Consider the following 20,894-nt stretch of genomic DNA (forward strand, 5'->3'; position numbering starts at 1 on the left):
GGGGGCTGTGGTGGGGCCAGAGGAGAGGTCTCCTTCACAGCAGTAAGACAGCAGCTGGGGACTTGGCAGCCACAATGCGGGTCAGGAGTTGGCAGAGCTTGGTGGCCTCATCCACTGCCCTGACCTCCAAACACCAAGAAATGATGTAATATGTGTTTTAACAGAAAAGCAGCCCCACACGGTCCCCTGCCTCCCTGTCATGGAGACCAACAGCCAACGCCGTGGGAAGAGCTGAAGACTGAGGTGAGCACAACATCCCTGCAAGGTGCTCCCCCACTCTGGCTGCCCATAGCCTGGGGATTTCCTGAGCCAGAAGCATCACCACTGTGCTTACCAGCCTGCAGAGGATTTTCTCTTCAGGAATTTGCTTAATCGCTTTTTGATCCCAGACAAGCTTTTCACACCTTCGCAGCATCCACCCCCCCAAGGCCAGCAGCTCCAAAATGTTAATCCCAAACTGCACCAAGAAGCACGCTCGTGCCCCGAGGTGCCACTGCCTATTTCAGCACGTGATGCCCGCAAGCCCTTTAAGGGAAGAAAGCTTAAGCAGCCATTCCCTGCTCACCTTCCCCCAGCCACACATGATTTTATTATTCTCCGTCATCCCTCCCTCAGTCATCTCTTCCCCCAGACGGAAGAGAGCTAGTTTATGTAATTGTCCCTTGTATGGAAACTGCTTCATACCTTTAATTATTCCTGTCACCCTTCCCTGCGCTTTTCTAGCGTTTCTTTAAAAGGGTGCCGGATGTGCTGGCAGACAGGCTGTGGAGGAAGAGCAGTTTTGCTTAAGACAGCCACTGTCGGGCGCAGCATCCAGGGAGGGAAGCAGGGGCTCTGCTGACCCTTCCCCTGCCCAGCTTTCTTTCGGTGGCCTACAGGCTGCATCCAGCCCCCACACTGCAGGCTCCTGAGCCAAAGCACTTGCTCTCGCAGCCCTTTTTTCAGCCCACGCAGCTGCACGCCAAGCCAGTCATTTGCGGACACAGATATGGTCAGTGCCAGCTCTGCCCCAGGGCCTCCAATGCCTTTGCTGATGAAAGGCTGGGAAACGGAACAGAAAAGAGCTTGCAAGCCCAGGACATTGACGTTGCCCTGGATGAGCGGCATGAGCCCTTTGTAGCAGGAGCAGCAATCCCTCTGGGTACACAGATAGCAGAACAAATAGACAGCAAGATAGACAGATAACAGATAACAGTAAGTGCTGGTTTAATATCGTGATGACTCAGACGCTGTGGAGAGAGCACAATGAAAACACTGACTCTTCCAGTTCAGAGATGCTCCACAAACACCTCATGGGAGGAAAGGAGCCTGGGCAGCCACCAGCATCCTGCCAGGAGACAGCAGAGCGTGATGGAGACCCCAGCCCCAGGACAGGAACGGGGGGACCAATGCTGTGACGAATCCCCAGTGGAAAGGCTGGTTGTCACCCCAAAATTACTCCGGAATGTCCTTTTAAAGACTTCATCAGTTAAGGTACAAAAGCACAGCGCTTTAAGCGTGATAGATGCCATGGTAACAGCCCCAATGTCTCACATCAGCTCTCAACTTCAACATTTGAGGCTTTGTAGGTCACAGAATCACAGAATCATTTAGGGTTGGAAGAGACCTCCGAGATCACTGAGTCCAACCTCTGACCTAACACTAACAAGTCCTCCACTAAACCACATCACCAAGCTCTACATCTAAACGTCTTCTAAAGACCTCCAGGGATGGTGACTCAGCCACTTCCCTGGGCAGCCCATTCCAATGCCTAACAACACTTTCAGTAAAGTTCTTCCTAATATCCAACATAAACCTGCCCTGGCGCAACTTTAGCCCATTCCCCCTTGTCCTGTCAAAATTGGGTTCATTGTCCTTGGAGGCGGGCAGTGCTCTGCCTCCAGAGATAAACTGAGCACTGCTCTTGGGCCAAACGGGAAGGAGCCATGGCCACTCTTGACTTCCCAAAACCAGATGTGTGGCTTTCCTTGGACGGAGGAGGACTCAAGAACGGCTGGATGATGACGCCATGAGCCCCACAGGGGGTGTTCAAGGAAAGATTGGACATGGTGCTTAGGGACACGGGTTACTGGGTGACACTGGTAATTGTGATGGTTGGATCAGGTGATTTTGGAGGTCTTTTCCAACCCTAATGATTCTATGACACGAGCAGCAGCCAGCTCTCGGTCCCCACAGACGGGCGCTGAGCTGCTGACAACGGGTGCACTGAGGTACCCCTGCCCCAACATGGCCGCCGCCCGCTGAGGGGAGGGGGGCGCCGCGCAGCGCCCCGCTGACGTCACGCCTTCCAGAAGCTTCCCGAGGGGATCCCGCCGCGCCCAGCCGCTATAAAAAGCCACCGGGCCTCGGCGGCGAGGGGCGGGGCCTCGCCCCGAGCCCTCCACCAATGGCAACGCTCCGACAGGGCGGTGCCGGCTTGAACCACCCAATCAGCGACAGCGGATGGAAGGCGGGGCGCCCCGCCTCCCTCCTCCCTCCACGCCCCGCCTCCTCCCCTGGGGACAACCAATGAGCGCGGCGTCTCGCTTGGACGGACACCTGCCCTGCCCAACGGGAGGGCGCGGCGGGGTGGGCGCTCCCCCCTCTCCTTCCCCCTGCGCACCGCCCCCTCCCCTCTCCGCCGGGGGCGCGCGGGCGGGACTCCCCTGACGTCACGGGGGGGGGGGGGGGGGTTTGCAGTGCGTGCGCGGCGCCGGCGGGAGCGGTGAGTGCCGGGGGGGGGGGGTGACAGCCCCCGGTGTGCCCCGGTGGGGGGCGGGGAAGGCGTTAATGACCCCCCCACAGACACACACACACATACACACACCCATTTGGTATCACATCGCAGGCAGGTTGGCGGGAGGGAAAGGGTTAACAGCCCTCCCCCTCCCCCCCCAGGTGGGTGGAGGGGGCGGCGAGGAAAGGGTTAATAGGGAGTGTTGACCTGCACGGCGAGGAAGGGGTTAATAAGACCCCGTGTGACCCCCCCCCAAAGTGGGGCCGGACAGGAAAGGGTTAACACACACGCGCGCGCGCGCGCGGGTCATACGGGGTCGGCGAGGAAAGGGTTAACCGCTGTCCCCAATGGGGGTGACAGCCGGCTGGGCAGGAAGGGGTTAAATACAAGCACCCGTGTCATCTGGGCAGGAAGGGGTTAACCCCCCCGTGTCACCTGGTCCCATGTGGGTCACAGCACCCCCACAGAGGTTTTGGGGACGTGGTCCCTACAAGGGTCACAGAACCCCAAAAGGGGCTTGGGGTGACACGGTCCCCAAGTGGGTCAGAGAACCCCATAGGGGGTTTGGGGACATGGTCCCCACAGGGGTCACAGCACCCCATAGGGGTCTGGGGTGACATGGTCCCCATATGGGTGACAGCACCCCATAGGGGGTTTGGGGACATGGTCCCTGCGAGGGTCACATCACCCCATAGGGGGTTTGGGGACATGGTCCCTGCGAGGGTCACATCACCCCATAGGGGGTTTGGGGACATGGTCCCTATGAGGGTCACATCACCCCATAAGGGGTTTGGGGACATGGTCCCTGTGAGGGTCACATCACCCCATAGGGGGTTTGGGGACATGGTCCCTATGAGGGTCACATCACCCCATAGGGTGTTTGGGGACATGGTCCCTGTGAGGGTCACATCACCCCATAAGGGGTTTGGGGACATGGTCCCTGTGAGGGTCACATCACCCTATAGGGGGTTTGGGGACATGGTCCCTATGAGGGTCACATCACCCCATAGGGGGTTTGGGGACATGGTCCCTGTGAGGGTCACATCACCCCATAGGGGGTTTGGGGACATGGTCCCTATGAGGGTCACATCACCCCATAAGGGGTTTGGGGACATGGTCCCTGTGAGGGTCACATCACCCCATAGGGGGTTTGGGGGACATGGTCCCTATGAGGGTCACATCACCCCATAAGGGGTTTGGGGACATGGTCCCTATGAGGGTCACATCACCCCATAAGGGTTTGGGGACATGGTCCCTGTGAGGGTCACATCACCCCATAGGGGGTTTGGGGACATGGTCCCTATGAGGGTCACATCACCCCATAGGGTGTTTGGGGACATGGTCCCTGTGAGGGTCACATCACCCCATAGGGGGTTTGGGGACATGGTCCCTATGAGGGTCACATCACCCCATAAGGGGTTTGGGGACATGGTCCCTGTGAGGGTCACATCACCCCATAAGGGGTTTGGGGACATGGTCCCTATGAGGGTCACATCACCCCATAAGGGGTTTGGGGACATGGTCCCTATGAGGGTCACATCACCCCATAAGGGGTTTGGGGACATGGTCCCTGTGAGGGTCACATCACCCCATAGGGGGTTTGGGGACATGGTCCCTGTGAGGGTCACATCACCCCATAGGGGGTTTGGGGACATGGTCCCTATGAGGGTCACATCACCCCATAAGGGGTTTGGGGACATGGTCCCTGTGAGGGTCACATCACCCCATAGGGTGTTTGGGGACATGGTCCCTGTGAGGGTCACATCACCCCATAGGGTGTTTGGGGACATGGTCCCTGTGAGGGTCACATCACCCCATAGGGGGTTTGGGGACATGGTCCCTGTGAGGGTCACATCACCCCATAGGGGGTTTGGGGACATGGTCCCTATGAGGGTCACATCACCCCATAAGGGGTTTGGGGACATGGTCCCTGTGAGGGTCACATCACCCCATAGGGTGTTTGGGGACATGGTCCCTGTGAGGGTCACATCACCCCATAGGGGGTTTGGGGACATGGTCGCTACGAGGGTCACAGAACCCCATAGAGGATCTGGGGACACGGTCCCCACGCGGGTCACAGCATCCCATAGAGGGTTTGGGGGACACTGTCCCCACATGGCTCACAGCACCCCAGGGGGGCTGGAGGTGGGGGACCCCACGCGAGGAAGCAGCAAAGGGGCTTAACCCCGTCCCCATGCAAGTGCACGCACCCCTGTGGGGCTAGGAACTGGGGAGACTTGGGGGGGGGGGGCCGACGGACACTGGGGGGTTAACCCCATTTCCACATAGGGAATGGTGCCCTGGTGGGGAGGCAGTGAGGGGGCTCAGCCTCGTCCCCGCAAAAAGTTACAGACACCGCAGTGGGGCTGGAAGCGGGGGACGCTGCCTGGGGGGGAGCTTAACCCCGTCCCCATGCAGGTGGTGGTGCCCCAGTGGGGCTGGAAAGGGGGGACCCTGTTTGATGGGGGGCATAAAAGGGGCTTAACCCCATTCCCACACAGGTGGTGCTGCCCCAGTGGGGCTGGAAAGGGGGGACCCTATATGGGGGGGGGGGGGGTAGGAAAGGGGCTTAACCCCATTCCCACGCAAGTACAAGACACCCCAGTGGGGCTGGAAACGGGGGACCCTATATGGGGAGGCAACGAGGGGGCTTAACCCCATCCCCACGCACCCCAATGGGGCCAAAAGCGGGGGACCCTACTCCTTGGGGGGGGGGTGGGGGGGGGTACAGGAGCCTAACCCCCTCCCCACGCAGCCCCCGGCGGTGGGGTTGGTTGTGGGGTTCCTGCGGGGGCTCGGCAGCCGGGGGCGGGTTAACCCCGTCCCCACGCAGGTGCCGGCACCCGAGTGGGGAGGGGTTGGGTGGGGGGGGGGCAGGCGGTGGGGAAGGGGGGAGGCGGGCGGTGCGCGTGGGGGGGCCCGGGGATGGGATGATTCATTGCGTGTACTCATGACATCGCTGGCTGCTTCCCTGCGGCTGCCAGCCGGCACGGGTGGCACTGCCTTGCCCCGACGCGACGCGTTCCCCTCGAGCTGCCTGAGCAAAACTTGGGGCTTCGCCCGGCCCCGGCGCTGCTATGCCGGCCATCCTGCTCTTCTGGAGCCGCGCGGAGAGGTACGACGCACCCCCGGCGCGGCACCCCGCCGACCGACCCCTCAGACCACCCCCGACCACCGCCCGCGGACCCCGCGTGCCCTCGGGGGTGAGGGTTTCTCCCCGAGGGTCCCTTTGATGCTCGGCCACGAAGTTTCTCCGCGGGGCTGGGGGGGGCCGGGGTGGGGGACACGCGGCGGGTTTGAGTTCCCTCGGCATGCCCCGCGGTGCCCCCCACGGCGGGGGGCGTGAAGGTGACTTCTCCAGGAGGAGGTTTTTGCGCCGCCGGGAGAACCGGGAGGGGAGGTCGGGGTCGCAATGGTGGGACCGCGGCTGCTGGATCCCCTCCTGCTCCGGCACGGGGAGCGGTGTCGGCACCCGGGGAAGGGGGGGGGACACGCACGGGGACCCCCGGCGGGCCGGTGCGAAGCGGTCCGCGTTACTTTTTTCCGCCTCGTGGTGCATCAGCGCTGTCCTACTTTCCTCCCTCCTTGTGTGGCCCCGCCGTGACCGGCACCGGGAGCGAGCGATTAATTGCCGGGGACACCGGGCTCCTCGTTACCGCCGCTTCTGTGGGGTTGGGGGGAGCTGCGCCGGGGCCGTTCGGGTAACGGGGGGCTGGGGGTGGGCACCCCATGCAGCAGCGGGCTGGGGAGCGGGGAGGGTGCCTGAGCCAGCAGCAGAAAGAAATGCTTTAATTCGGGAGCCCGTGCCCACCCGGCGCCTCTCGGCTCAGGAAAGCGGCGAGAAGCCACCGAGAGGAAAACCGCTGCCTGTCAAGCGACCTCGCGGACGGGCTCCTGCGGGCTCCAAAGCCCCCAAAGGGCGGCTCGCTGGCACCCCCGTCCCCGCTTCCCCTCATCTGGGGCTGAGGTCGGAGCCGCGTCCCCGCCGGGCTGAGGAGCCGGCGCGGCGTCTAAAAATACAGGTCGAGCCTTCAAAGGCGGCCGCTTGGACTCTGAATGTCTTTGCGAAGTTTCGGTAAGTGGGTCTCCCCCCGCGTCTCGTGCCTGTGTGCTCACGGCCGAGGAATAATTAGTGCCCCGCGGTGCCCAGCTCGTCACCCTGCCGCCACCGTACGGTGCGGGGCGGAAAACCTCGGCGGGGCCGCTGGGCGCGTGGGCTCGTTCCCTTACGTGACTGCAGAGCGGAGGGATTATGTCAAGTGATTGCTATTCAGCCGGCTCGCCGATCCAGAGGTTGCATGGTCTGATGTCATGTGCGGGGCTGGAACAAAGGGTTCTTCTCTCTCTTTTTTTTTTTTTTTATAAAATTATTTATTTATTATTTTTAAGGGGGGAACGGGGGCTGGGCGCTCGCCAGCGGAGCCGCCAGCTGGGAGGTGCCGGTGCCTGCGGTTTTTCTGAATGCGGCCCCTTTTCCCTGAGGTGTTCAGGGAAGGGAACGCAGGTGCCTGACCCGCCTCGAAGCCCCCCCCTGCTCAGCAGCTCCTTTCCCCCGCTCCCGAGAGGGTTAAATGGGAAGGCAGAGCAGGATGATTGAGCGGCAGGGGGGGAGAGGGGAGCTGTGGCGAGGCGCAGCTGATCCCGGGGAAGGTGGGAGGGAGGCTGCGCGGGGACAGAGTCGTGTTTTACCACCGCACATGTGAGCGTCGCCTCCGGAGCGTGGCTTAACCCGACGGGTCACCCGACGTGGGGCGTGGGGACGGCAGCGCCAGGTGACGGGGCTGGGAGACGTGGGACCGTGAGATTTCGGGTCCCGGGGCGGGAACGGGACGCGGCTGGTCCAGCCCGCGGTGCCACGGCGCGAGCATCCCCTGCAGGCGTCCCCCGCACCCCCCCCCCCCCCAAAGACCTCTCGAGGGTAAAGACCTTGGGTGGGTGTGGGGCGTGTTGGGGGGGGAGTGACGGTTTGGGGACTTTTATAGGAATTGCTGCAGGGATTCGGGGGGGGTCTCTGGCGGCACCGTTGTGGGGTGAAATCTGTGGTTTGCGACCTCCGTGCTTTGGTCTGTGTGGTCGGGGTGCGAAAAGGGGTTGAATTCAGCGCTGCCTTGTTTGACCTTGCTGGAGGAGGCTTTTTTTTTTCCCCGGGATCGGGCAGAAAAGGGTCTGTTGTCCCTCAGGAGGCCAGGTCCCGGTCCGGTCCGTGCCCCGTTGCCCAGCAGGTTGCCACCTGTCAGCACTCACGGCGCGGCTGACCTTGGCCGCGCTGCTGGTTCCCTCGCCTCGCCTTCCCACGGGAGGCTGTGTTAATGGCTTGTTTTTACAGCATGGTGAAAAAAAGACATTTCGGGCCACCTCCGGTGCCGGCTGGGGACCTGCTGCGTCCCCCCCTCCCCCTGTCACGGGCTCCTGCTGGGAGTCATCGGAGCAGATGCAGACGGTGGTGGGCACGGGGTAGAGCATCTCGTAATGGGTGTGTGGGCTCGGCAAAGACGGCTGCTCTGTGCACAGAAGGTGGAGGGCTCCTGCTGGAGGCTGTGCTGGTAGAGAAACGTGCTGGCATTTAGAAGCCGGGAGCTGGAGATGCTGTAGGATGCTCTTTACGCCCCCGGAGGCCTTCCTGTGCCTCTAACAATAGCGCGGCAGCGCTGCCTCTCTCTTCTGCCCCTAACGCCCGTGGGGCGGATGGTTTGGGCAGCTCCTGGTGTCTTGCCCCTTCCTTCAGACCTCCAAGTTCAGGGGATGGGGCAGAAAGGGCAAAGCTGGTGGTTGGGAGCAAGGGGTCCCTCCAAGACCTCCACCGGGAGCAGCTGGTTATGGACAGAGTACGGACAGGGGGAACACCTGGTATGACCGTGCAGGAAAGAGCCTGATGCAGAAACCCATCTGCTGGAGGGGCTCAAAGGGCTGGAGCTGCCCAGGTTGGTCTGTCCAGGGCAATTCAGGGTTGTTTGGAGCAAGGGTAGGTCTGGAGCAAGCCCAGGAAAAAAAAAAAAAAAAACAGAGAGAGGAGAGGACGTGAGCACAAAGGCTTAGCAGGGAGCACTGAAGGTCAGAGGATCAGCTGGGGGCAAGGTCTGGAGAAGAGCACGGCAAGGAGCAAGCACCAAGCTGTGCTCGGCCAGGTGGGGCAGAGCAGGTTGGGCTTGGCAGGGACAGGAGCTCACAGTGAGAAAACTGACGGGTAAGGAGCACTGGGAAGTGTGCTTTGAGGAGCCTAAGTCTTGCTCATCTTTTGCCCCGAGCAGTTGGTCTCGTGCCTCCTCGAGCTGCTCTCCGAATTTCCATGACTCTGCTGGGTTTGCTGCTCCAGCAGCATGCCTGTGGAGTGAATTAATTGCCCACCCTTTTCCCTTTGGGTTTCGGCCACTGGTTTTTCAATGCCTTAGTATAGGCATGGCTCTGTCCTAAGCCTCCCACATGATGGAGAAAGTGAATGCAGGGAGCCAGTTGCCCGTGCTGACCTCACTGCGTTGTGTCAGGCTGCGATGACATTTTACCACCTCTTAATATTTCTGGCTTACTGCAACATTTAGCTGAAGACTCTAAGGGAGTGCAAGTCAGGCTAGAAATTGTTTTTTTTTTTTCAGAAAAAAAAAAAAGAAAGAAAAACCTCCCACCATCACAAGATGTTTCTGTCTAACGGCTTCATTCTCTCTCCGCTAAATACAAATTACAGCTCTGACATGCTGGAAGCACTTATCTCCAGCTGAATGCCAATTGCTTTCAGGAACAAAATGTTTGAAGTTCCTTTGAGGTGAGCACGGCGGAGCAGTCCCTGCTGGCTCCCCGTCTGTGCCACCGCCCCCCCAGCCCCTCGAGTCGCTCCTCTCCTTGCCCTGGGCTGGCGAAGCCCCAGGAGGCTGCCAGCAGGAGGCTGGGGAGAGGAGGGGGACGGGACGGCCGAATTTAGACCGTCACGCCTCCGAGGTCGGCCTTGCCCCTATAATAACCCAGCGCAACGCCTCGGTGCTCCCCGTCCAGGATGACTCTCCGCACCCCGGAGCTCGGCAAGGCAAAGGCAGAGCCCAGGGACATGCGGGTCCTGCCGCGCTAGCGCGTCCCCCTGCCTCTGCTCCGCGTCCTCGCGCTTGTCTCGGGCCCCTCGGGGGAAAACGTGGACTTGAGGCGGCTGTGGTGCTGCTGGCCGGTGCGATGCGGGGAGAGGCGGCTCGGCGATAAGTGTGTGCCGCTCCCATCTCCGTCCGCCCGAGCGCCGCGCTCGCCTTGCAGCCAGCTGTCTTTCTGCTTTCAGGAATAAGTACTCGGCACCAGGCAGCGTCGCCGTCATGGGGAAGGACTATTACAAGATTCTGGGCATCCAGTCTGGAGCCAACGAGGACGAGATCAAGAAAGCCTACCGGAAAATGGCCCTGAAGTACCACCCTGATAAGAATAAAGACCCCAACGCCGAGGAGAAGTTCAAGGAGATCGCAGAGGCTTACGATGTCCTGAGTGACCCCAAGAAGCGAGCCGTGTATGACCAGTACGGGGAGGAAGGTAAGGGGGGGGACCTGTTCTCCTGCTCCAAAGCAGGGCTGGCCAGGGCATGGAGACATACCAGTGGCTGTCTGTTTGGGTCCAAGGAGGTTCATATGGGGCTCGGGGGTGTTTTCGCACCCTCAGGGCTCACGCCTGCCTCCAAATCAAGGTGACTAGGAGCAAAAGTGGGGAGAGCAAACACTCCACCGGCCCTGCTTTGCCTTGCTGCCAGAAATAATGTCCCGACCCATTTCTGTGCCGCAGCAGAGCCACTTTTGCTTCTCTTCCCAGCTGGGGAGATGGCACTTGAGAGCTCCGCAGTGCTGCCTCCAAAGGGCGAGTGCTGAGCTGATGGAAGTGAAAAGGAGCTCGCCTCCTGGGCCGTGCCTGCGCGCTGCGATAATGCTTTAGCAACCCTTCACTCGGCCTAAATTTTCCAGCCCAGTAACGTCCCTTTTTCCTGGATGTCCCCCCGCAGGATCCCCGGTAGCGTGCTGGTTGGAGCACTAGTCCCACTTTTCTCCCCGGTACAGGCTGACCTACATGAATCAAAGCTTTTCCCAATTTAAGTAATAGGTTTTTGTTTTGAAACTAAGTGGCTGCTGTTGTCTCCCGGTTGGCATGGAGGAGGAGAGCAGCTCCACCACACACAGCCTTATTAGTCGAATATGGAAGACTGCAACCCCATTTGCTGAGGGTGAGGAGAGCACTGAATAGCATCTGCATTAATCAGCCAGGGACTTGGGTGCTTAAAAGAGCAGCAGGTCTGCTATGGACAGGCTGCTCGGAGGAAGTTGCAGCCCCTCTTGTGTGCCCAGCAAGCGGGTGCATCCTCTCTGGGGACACCGGCAGGAACACACAGCGGTCAGAGATCCCTTTATCAGCTCTGTCCTGCTCCCAGCAGGCACAGGGAGGACTCTCTGCCATTCAGAGCTGAACAGGTCTTAGGGGGTACAGAGTCTTGCCCTGGCCTGATGAAGTTATACTCGCTCCTGAAAGATGCTGGGGAACAAGAAATATCAGAAACTTATAGGAAAAACTGAAGGAGCTCCTGGAAGAAGCGGTCAGAGGTGCCAAGTGCTGTCAGCAGTCAGGCTGCTGGGTGTGAAAGCTCAGACAGACCTGGGGGAACTCCCTCATGGTTTATCTGAGCAAAACTACAGAGCTGGGCAAAGCTTTGGAAAATCTTTGGCTGGCAGGACACACTCTGCCTATACGAGTTGCTTAACCCGTTATTTATGTCACCGCCACGAGGGATGCACCGAGCCGCGGTGATTTGCTGCTGTTTAAAATTAGAAGCGGCTATCTCAAGCGAGAAACTAGCATTTCCTTGGAGGCACTGCCGAAACCGGACCCTGCCTCTGCAGGGGCCTCTGACTGGCGTCATGGGATTAAGGCAACTGCGTAAAGGTGAAACCTCCTGGCTGCAGCCTGCTGGGGACGGGGGCTCTCCAGGGATGACGACGGCTAAAATAAGAGCGAGTTAAGTAGTAAGGAAAAAATAACTGCACGGGAGCAGCCCCCTCGTTGCAATGGGACGGGGAGGCTGGGCTTGAAGCACGCCTTGCCTCTTTGTCCCTGGTTCTGGGGCCACAAACAGGGCCAGAGCTTGGGTTGGATTGCCCGAAACAGGAAAAACAGCAGGTTTGGTTCTTCTTGAGGGGCATGGGGTTCTCTGGAGAAATTGCAGCGTTTGCCCCATGGGGCTCAAGCACCAGCAACACCAAACCTCTTCGATGCTTTTGGTGAGCTGTGCTGGTTGCCTCAGCCTCGGTCCTCTCCCATCCCACTCCATGATTTTGGGAGTCACTGGGCTTTTGGCCCCCAAGCAAGGGCACGGCCTGGATTTCCTTGTGACTTGCAGCCACTCGAGCTATCCCAGAGCTCCCCAGTAAGTAGCTCTTTCCCTGCTGGCCCATAGTCACGCATCTAGCCTCTTCCTTTTGTAATCCATCCTTTTGCACAGAGGGTGCCCCATCCCTCAGGCCGGGGTAGGCCGCCTTCCCCTGCCTGGGTTTCTCCGTAATTCCAGCTGTGTGAGCAGGCGGACACAGCAGCAGTGCCCAGAGAGCCCGTGCGGAAAGTCGGGGTGCTGAGAAATGAGATGAAAGACGTGGAAAGTCTTCGTGGTAGAGGGGCAAACCCCATGAGCCCACCCCAAGCGGTGACTTCCACACCAGTCCAGCACTCCCGCGATGGGAAACCTTTCATTTTCCAGAAAGTGCTTGTTTTTCTGGAATACATGTCCTGGGGGTGGAGAGTCAGTGTTTTGAGGGTCTTTGGGGTCCCATAAACTGGGGTGGGCTCATGGGGTTTGCTTCTCCTGCCCTACAGCCCAGTCCCCGTGCATGTTACGGGCTCTGCAACAGCACAGACATTCGTGCAGCAGGGCAGGGGTCAAGGAACAAGAGCCACCAGCTACATGAGGAGGCTGAGAGCATCAGAACAGACCCCCAGATTTGTCTGCTCTGTTTAACCCCCCTGTATCTCCAGGGCAGTTCTGCCTGGGAATGGCTGCTGGAAGGTGCAAGCCTCAAACTCTTCTGTCGGTTTGTGAATTGGGCTGCTAGAACTACAAGTGGAGGATTCCCACCCCCATGGTGGAGGCTGACCCTCAGGTCAACCCCTTTGGCCGAAAGTGCAGCGAGCTGCTTCCCTGCTGTGCTGGGGGGTGGCTGGGAGGTCTGCTGACCTCCCTGTGCTCTGCCAGCAAAAGTCCTGACGGCTGTGCAGTTGCTCACTGAGTTCAAAGCATTTTCTAACGTGCTGGACACAATGCTCCAGGGCTGCGGCTGTCAGCGCAGTACACCTTGGGTAACAGATAACTCACCCAAAATGGGTTCTGTGCAGCACAACTGAGTGCCACGGACCCGAAGCGTTGACCGTGGCAGATCAGTTGCACACGCAGCTTGGAGTGGCTGTGCAGAGCCAGCAGCTTTCTTCTGGCAGGGAGCGTTTAATGTCTCATCTTCCCCCTTCTCTTCAAGGTCTCAAGACTGGAGGTGGCTCTTCAGGTGGCTCAGGGAACACTTTCCACTACACCTTCCACGGAGACCCCCACGCCACCTTCGCATCTTTCTTCGGAGGCTCCAACCCCTTCGATATCTTCTTCGCTAGCAGCCGCTCCCGGGTGTTCAATGGCTTTGACCAGGAAGACATGGATATCGATGATGATGATGATCCTTTCAGTGCCTTCGGCCGGTTTGGCTTCAACGGCATTAATGGGGTTCACCGGCGGCACCAGGAGTCCCTGCACACGCGGAGGAAGGTCCAAGACCCACCCGTTATCCACGAGCTGAAGGTGTCCCTGGAAGAGATCTACCATGGCTCCACCAAGAGAATGAAGATCACCCGCAGAAGGCTCAACGCTGATGGCCGGACCATGCGGACTGAGGATAAGATCCTAAACATTGTCATCAAACGGGGTTGGAAGGAGGGAACCAAAATCACATTCCCCAAAGAAGGGGACGCCACGCCGGACAACATCCCTGCTGACATCGTCTTCATCCTCAAGGACAAGCCTCACTCACACTTCAAGAGGGACGGGACGAACGTGGTCTACACCGCAAACATCAGTCTTAAAGAGGTGGGTATCAGTGGAAATGCCCTGGGTGAGAGGTGGCGCTGGGCTGTGGCCAGGACAGGGCTCAGTCCTCGTCCTGTGCCGAAGAGGAAGGACCAGGTAGGGTGTGAGAGACATGAGCAAAGTCCTCTGCAGGGAGGAGACCAGCTCGTGCTTAAGTTTTGGAGAGCCGCTCAGCCTCCATGCTGCGGGTAGGACGCGGGTACTGCAGTCCTGACTGAGCACACCGGGCTGCCTAAGCGAATGCAGGTGGTATTTACCCATTTTCTCCCTTCCCCATATGTCTTGCCCTTCTATTTTAGCATAGGGTATTCACACATGGAGGAAAGCCCAGGTGCTCTGTAGGAGCAAGGGAAACCCCAAGTTTGCTGACACAGGTCTGGTCCCTGCTTGTTCATGTTTTTGTCCTGGATGGTGCCAGGCACCACCCCATAAGAGAGCAGGGCCACGCACAGAAAGGCAACACCTTCTCCTTGCTGAGCGCTGCTTTAGCCCCGAGTGGCTGCTTTCTTTGCTTCTGGCTTCCCTGGACAAAGGGCAAAATCTCAAAAAAATGTGCTGTGAGCAAAACCCAGCACGTCCAGGCTGACAGCCCTGGAGGTCACGGTGAGACTCGCTGCACCAGAGCAGCAAACTGTGCGAAGGTGGGAGAGGAAGGGGAGCTTACCCCCAGAACAAGATGTGCCGTTTGCTGCTGCTGCTGCTGTCTAACTACTTTTTAATAAATCCCAGCTGGCAGCTGCATTTAACATTGACGTTTTTGGCAGCTGCCATTTGCTGTTCCTTTCAGACTGTAGACGCTGTCTGTCTTCTTAATGAGCTGATTTTTTTTTTTCGAAGACAGATTTATGTTCTCAAATACATTTAATAGAAATAAGCTCAATGGGCCAGACCTGAGGTAGGGAAACGTGAGCTCCTGAGTGTGCCAGCAAGTCAGAAGAGCTTTGCAACAGCTCTACATCCCTGCCGGGGCTGTGACCAGCTACAGTGGGGGCAAGGGCAACCCTGTGGGGCAGGCAGAGCTGGGCACTCCTGAAACTGTCATCTCAAGTTAACCTGTGAGCTTGGGAGTTGAATTTCCTTTGTGTTGCAAAGGGGATTTGAGTAAAGAGGTTTATTCCTGTGGTGGCTGGCCATGCTGGCCCCTCCAGAAATACTTGGGAGAGGCTGCATTATTTATGGAGTCCTGCATGCCATATCTCAGATGTTTCCTTCTGTGCATTCCCGTATCTGTTAAAATTACCCCCGGGACGGCTGTCCTGATGTCTGGCCCACGTTGGTCCAGGTTGATGGTCGCCCCGTGCGGAGCTGCCCCGTGAGCAGCAAGCTGAGCAGCCCGCCCGGCCCCGTGCACTGGTGCTGGGCCAGGGGACGTGCTGGCTGCCTCCTGCCCACAGGACCCCTGTGATCTCAATCCAGCTGCCCGTAAACAGGGCATTTGCTTCACGTCACGGCGGTCACAGAGAGAGAACGGTGGAAATTGCTGGTCCAGGCAAATTCCTCTGCTCTTTGAGCCGGGCTGCCTGCTCTCTGCGCTCCCTCACCGCAGACCAAACGTGCTGGGGATGCTCGGAGAGCTGCTGGCCTGGCTGCCAGCCCCAGCCTTCCGCTTGCCAGGGCAGGATGAGCAGCGCTTTGCTGCTTTTATCTTCCATGAGAAGAAGTAGCTTAAGTGCTCTGAAGCAGGAGCAGATGCCAGGAGCTCCCCAACACCATATGCCAGCATCTCGGTACGTGGCGGAGTGAATCACAGCACAACCTCTTCATCACCTAAGCCTACAGCCATAGCCCCGAGTGCTTTCCTTGCACTGTTCATCCTTGCGAGTCTGCCTTTTTTAGCTTGAGCCTTGGTCTCCTTAGCTGCACAGCGGGGTGCCAGCAGGCATTCGGAGCCGTGATCCCACTCGTGGTCGTGCTGAAGACCCCTGGCCAGCATCGTACAGCCAAGGGGAGCAATGCTCCTGGCCATGGCCCTGCAGGGAGCATTTGGGGCACCAGAGCAGGACAGGGTGACAGGAGGGCTTGGAAACACAGCATCTGCTTCCTTACGGCCCCTTCTTGAACCTGAGCCTGCTCTCCAGACTTCTCTTCCATAGGAACGTGTAGCACCCAGCACCCACAAACCTCTAACCCATGTTGTCTCTGGTGGTGATGGGTGATGCCACCTTGGTGGCCAGGCTGCCACTTCCCATCCCCATGTCCCAGCACCTCTGGTGCTCGCGTCCTCATCCCGCTGGGCACCGTGTCCCTTGTCTGGGACGGCTGCTGCCGCCGCAGGAGGTGTGAGAGGGCTTCCCCAAGAGACTCGTGGGCTGCAGGGACGTGTCCGTGCCTAAAATTACAGGCGCACACCACAGTGGGAGGCCGAGAGAGGGAGGAGTGACACTGCTGCGGCAGCTGCGCTCCTGGAAGGCAGATCTTCAGGCAGCGCTGGCGGGCTTCATGGAGATGGCAGCAGCGCCTCGCGGCATCCTTTACCTGGCGTCACCTTCCTCGAAGCATCCAGGTGGCAGCATCCGACGGCCCCCCCGCTGCTGCCAGCAGAGCGGGACCCGCCGCTGACCCAGATAAAGCTCGGCGCTCGCGGCTCAGCCATCAAACCCATGCTGGTTTCATACCCGGGGATAAACCGAGCCTCTTTCCAGGATGCAGGGCAGCTCCGGGGCTGCGCTCGCCGCGCGTCGCCCTGCTACAGGCTCTCGCTCACGAGCACTGGTGTTGCTTCAACAACCAGTTTCTCAAATGCCAACCAAGTCGGGCGAGAAGGATTAAAAACAGGAACATACGGCGAAGGAGCGATCGCCTCTAATTCTTGCGTCTTGGCTCTGGGAAGGAAACACTGAGATCCTGCCTGCGCTCTCACCGCCTGCCTCTGCTCGCGTCCCTCTGCTTTTGCAGGGCAAGCACGGCGCCGAGGAGCAGCGCCCACGCCGCGAGCCTGGCAGGGGCTCTCTGCTTGGTGTTTCCAGTCCTGTCCCTTGGGCTGGGTGCAAGCATCCCAGCCACACTTCTGCTGCCCTACTTTAGTCTCAAAAGCTCATTCTGGAAGCTGAAATAGTTGCCTGGCTTCCTTCTGGCCACGTTGTGGTGAGGATGGAGCAGGGGACAGTGTGTGAGTGGTCACCCCATGCACTCCCCAGGTGCACTGGGTTGCAGCAAAACCTTGTCCAGAGCAAAGGCAGCACATCAGTCTTCTCTTGGCTTTTCTGCTACAGGCAAAAGGACAGTTGGCTGGTCCTGTTGGCTAGAAACCTGAGGTCTAGCTGCTGTGCCTGTTCCCTTTCTGCTTCCCATTGCATGGCCAGAGATGTTTCTCTGGCACATATGGACCTTTGCAGCCCACCATGTCGCATGCTGGTGGGCACCAGCCAGCAGAAGGGCTCCAGCTTCCCTGGGAAGCTTCCCTCTCACCTGTTGGAGCTGTGACCATGCACCCCCTGCTCGCACAGAGCCAGCGATGAACCTCCTCCTGCAGCCAGAAAAAGCTCGTCTGGGAGGAGGCCCAGCACAGATGGGCTGTGCAAGGAGAGAGCAGGTTCCATCTTTCCTCTTCTCAGCTCACCTGAGCCCTAGAGCCAAGCCCAGCATGCGTAGCTCTGCGTTGGCTTCGGTGCAAAGCCCTGGCACCGCGGCAGAAGCAGCAGCCATCAGCCTCAAGCCAGGGGTCAGCGGGGAAGAAGGGCTGCTACTGCTGCTGCCTCCTGTTGCTGTGGCACTGGAGGCTTTTCCTGGGGAGGAGGCTGCAGAACATCCTCCCCCACTTCCCTTGCAGGGTGTCTTTTGGGGACAGGAGAGCCGGGACCCCCATGCCCCATCCCGAGGGGACAAGCGCTTTGCATGCAGGACAGGACCAGCCCCAGCAAATCCTCCCCTTCCAGAAGTATCGCTCCGCAGTCCTCCGTCAGCGGCAGCCTCTCTCCCTGCTGAAAGCCTGGAGACGCTGCTGCCCACGTGTACGGCAGAGCTGTCTGAGTTATTTAAGGACACAAGGATTTTCTTGCTGCATTCCCGCGTCACGTGGCTCGCTAACGCAGGGCGGCTTGCGGCTGCTGCCGGCTTCTGCAGGAGGCAGCTCCCGGCCCCGGGATGGGGATGGGGATGGGGATGGGGATGGCAGCCTGGAAAACCAGCTCCTGGCTTTGCAGTGGGGGGACGTGGCTGCATGGAGGTCCCTGCAGCAGGGACGCAGGGCATGCTGGACCCACTCTCCCCAAGCCTGTGGTTTCGGGGAACCGTCTCGTTCTTGCTTCCTTCTTGGGCCACCAAGGCATAAAAATAGCCGTGGGGCATTGGCGCAGTGCAGTAACCCAACCCTTCGCCTGAGCAGGGCCTGGCGGTGGGGAGCAGCCCCACGGGGCCCCAGCTTCCAGGAAAGCGCGGTGCCGTGCCCCGTGCCGGCGTAACCTTCGGGAGGCTTTGGCCGGGGCAGAGGGGGCACAGGCTGTGCTATAGATAACCCCCGGGCTCCGAAGGGTGACAGCTGATGAACCGCAGAGGCATCCGATGAGCTCAGCTGGGTTTTTGGCTGCCCCCCCCCCCCACCCTGTCGGGCTCCCAGATTAGGTAGCGAGGGGCTAAATTTGGGCTGCCCTGTTGCTGCGAGCTGCCGGGCGCTCGCTGGCGGCGTCCGCTGGGAGGAGCAGGGGATGGGGAACGGGGATCCTGCCTCCTGTGGGGCTTCTGTCCCACGGCGCTGGGGATGGGGAGCGGGGCGTGGGGGGGGGGGTGTCTCTCGGTGCACCCCTGGGTGCTATGGGGCTGGCAGCCCGGCTGACAGCGTCGCCCTCCTTCTCCCCGCAGGCCCTGTGCGGCTGCACCGTGAACATTCCCACCATCGACGGGAGGGTGATCCCGCTGCCCTGCAACGACATCATCAAGCCAGGCACAGTGAAGAGACTGCGCGGGGAAGGGCTGCCCTTCCCCAAGGCCCCCAACCAGCGAGGAGACTTGATCGTGGAGTTCAAAATCCGCTTCCCAGACAGAATAGCTCCCCAGACGAGACAGATCCTCAAGCAGCACCTCCCGTGCTCCTAGAGCCCCGGGGACTCTTCTCCAAGCAGCAATACTCCAAACGCACGTGCCACAGCATCCGGCCCACACGGAGCAGAGGTGCCAGAGCACTTTCAAATGCAAAAAAAACACTTTCCTTCCCCAAAAATCCCATCCATCCCTCCCACCCCTTCCCCTCTCAGCCTGTTTTCTACTCCAGCGGCGGGGGAATGGTGAGCGCAGGCTCCTGCCCTTGCAGCTCTCCTCGCTGCCAGCCTTTTTTTCATTTTGTTTTGTTTTTCTAGAGGTCCAGCTTTGCTGCCTTGCACAAGCGAGCGGCACGGGCTGTTTGCCCGGGGAGGTGCATCACTTTGTGTTTTTTTGTGTCACCTGCTTTTCAAGCCAACCCTCTGACTAGAGGATGGGCTCATAGGGGATTAAGCGCAATGTAAATAGGACTTCACAGGATCTCACATCCCACCGTGTTAGTTTTCTCCTCCCCTCTTTGATACTTGCTGCTGTTCGGGGTCCCGGCCATACCGAGGTGCCAAGGAAACTCCTGAGCGCGTACGGCCAAGGGACCGCTCCTGCGCGCGGTGGCCACTGTAGCCGGACCGTTTCTAACCAGGGACCACGGTACCTAGTCCTACTGCGGTCCACTCTCCTGTGCCAAGACCACTACCGAGCATCACCTGTGCCAATCAACCGAGCTCAAAGCACTTGGGGATGGTCCCTTCCAGCCTCCTGCCCCCGCTGTCCCCCGTGCCTGCTGCCGGCCGGGGGGACGGGGGAGCCCAGGGTGGGAGCTTTCTTGTTCAGATGTGTTGAGTTTGCATTGCTGCTTTTTTTTATACATATATTTAGCTTGTTAGGTAAACTCCATAAGGGTTTGCTCTGCCCGTTTTGGGTTTCCTGGAGTGGTTCACCCCAACTTTTGGGGAGCAGCTCAGCCATACCAACTTCATGCCTGTGAGAACATAGTATGTGTGTAGCACAAGTCTGGGTGCAAAAGCAGAGCCAAGCGTCAGCAGAGCTGTGGTTTTGACAAGCGTTTGAGTTCAACCTTAGGGATTTTATTAGGAAGAGTAAGGCACGTGTATATATTTTTCTACAGGGACGTTTAATTCAGGAGGTATTTCTGGGTGTTACGGTGGAGCTGGAAGGAGCATGAGGCAATCTGCTTGGTGGTTTTGTTTTTAAATGCTGTATTTTTTTAAAAACTTTGGATTTCCATCAGGAGAATTTTTATATTTCTTACCTTTCTCGGCCAACTCTGCCTCTTGCCAGTTTTTCCCAGGAGGGGTCCTGCAGAACAGCCGACCTGGCTCTGTATGGCTCCTGCACCACCTCAGCTCTGCATCTCCAGCCCGACCAGCACCGAGAAAGCCAAAACATGCCCGCCCCCCCCCACCCCCCCGCCCCGGCATCCTTTTTATAAAGAGAAATCAATGACTTGAAGTAGGGGTCCTGGGGGGGTTCAGCTCACAGCAAGGCGCCTGCTGAGCTGGCGTGGGGTGTATAGCTGTACAGTGCATCATACACGGCGGGAGGGCAGCCTGTGCCACGGCCAGGGCATGGGGAGAGGAGACCTCTTAAATTAAATTAAAGCACTGCTTAATTTTGTGACCAGTTTGAATGCAGGTTAGGGCACGATGCCTTTTCCCTCCGCCGTTCCCTGTGGAGTTCGATGTACGGAAACCTGGTGGACACTGATGGCGTGAGAAGACAGGTCAGCACGCAGATGCAAGCTGCTTTGTTTTTCTCAGTTTCAATGAGACCTGAATGTTTTATAGTGGTTCTCTTTTTTTTTTTTTTTTTTTGTATTTTTTTTTTGTAATGTCAGTATTGAGAGAAAAATAAAGTATTTTAAAAAATATTAACTCCTTGGTGTGCACTGCGATGGGAGACACAGGGGCTGTGGTTGCCCTGGTGCAGTTGGTGGGGCTGGAGAAGGGGCTCAGACCCCCCTCCCCATTAGTGCTGGGGGGACCCCATTTTAGGGCTCTGCATCCTTTCAGGGCTCCCAAAACACAACCAACATGGGCAGGGGGGTGCGAGTCCAGCCAAGATACCAAGGGGATGGAGGCCAGGGTGGGTGAGGAGGGGCTGCGGGCAGTGGGGAGC

The 20,894-nt window shown here is 58.9% G+C and overlaps 1 protein-coding gene across 6 annotated transcripts; it reads left to right on the forward strand.

The window, feature by feature from the left end:
* Positions 1–2,581: 2,581 nt before the first annotated feature.
* Positions 2,582–20,204, forward strand: DNAJB5 (DnaJ heat shock protein family (Hsp40) member B5). 6 transcript variants are annotated; one of them, XM_040540244.1, is made up of 4 exons: positions 2,582–2,704; positions 9,972–10,216; positions 13,186–13,784; positions 18,582–20,204. In XM_040540244.1, the coding sequence occupies exons 2-4, from the start codon at positions 10,006–10,008 to the stop codon at positions 18,813–18,815; spliced, it is 1,044 nt and encodes a 347-aa protein (XP_040396178.1). In that variant the 5' UTR covers positions 2,582–2,704; positions 9,972–10,005; the 3' UTR covers positions 18,816–20,204. The 6 variants fall into 6 exon arrangements, with proteins under 6 accessions (XP_040396178.1, XP_040396173.1, XP_040396177.1 ...); XM_040540239.1 differs by lacking the exon at positions 2,582–2,704 and adding an exon at positions 5,634–5,831; XM_040540243.1 differs by lacking the exon at positions 2,582–2,704 and adding an exon at positions 7,280–7,488.
* The last annotated feature ends 690 nt before the right edge of the window (positions 20,205–20,894 follow it).

This window comes from Cygnus olor, chromosome Z (assembly GCF_009769625.2).
Source record: "Cygnus olor isolate bCygOlo1 chromosome Z, bCygOlo1.pri.v2, whole genome shotgun sequence".
NCBI classification, from domain to species: Eukaryota; Metazoa; Chordata; class Aves; order Anseriformes; family Anatidae; genus Cygnus; species Cygnus olor.

Excerpts from the sequence above, each read along its gene's own strand:
- DNAJB5 (XM_040540240.1), top strand. The coding sequence starts at position 9,430 with ATGCCAATTGCTTTCAGGAACAAAATGTTTGAAGTTCCTTTGAG. Across the intron at positions 9,474-9,971 it reads ATGTTTGAAGTTCCTTTGAG|GAATAAGTACTCGGCACCAG; the intron begins GTGAGCACGGCG and ends TTCTGCTTTCAG. Across the intron at positions 10,217-13,185 it reads TGACCAGTACGGGGAGGAAG|GTCTCAAGACTGGAGGTGGC; the intron begins GTAAGGGGGGGG and ends CTTCTCTTCAAG.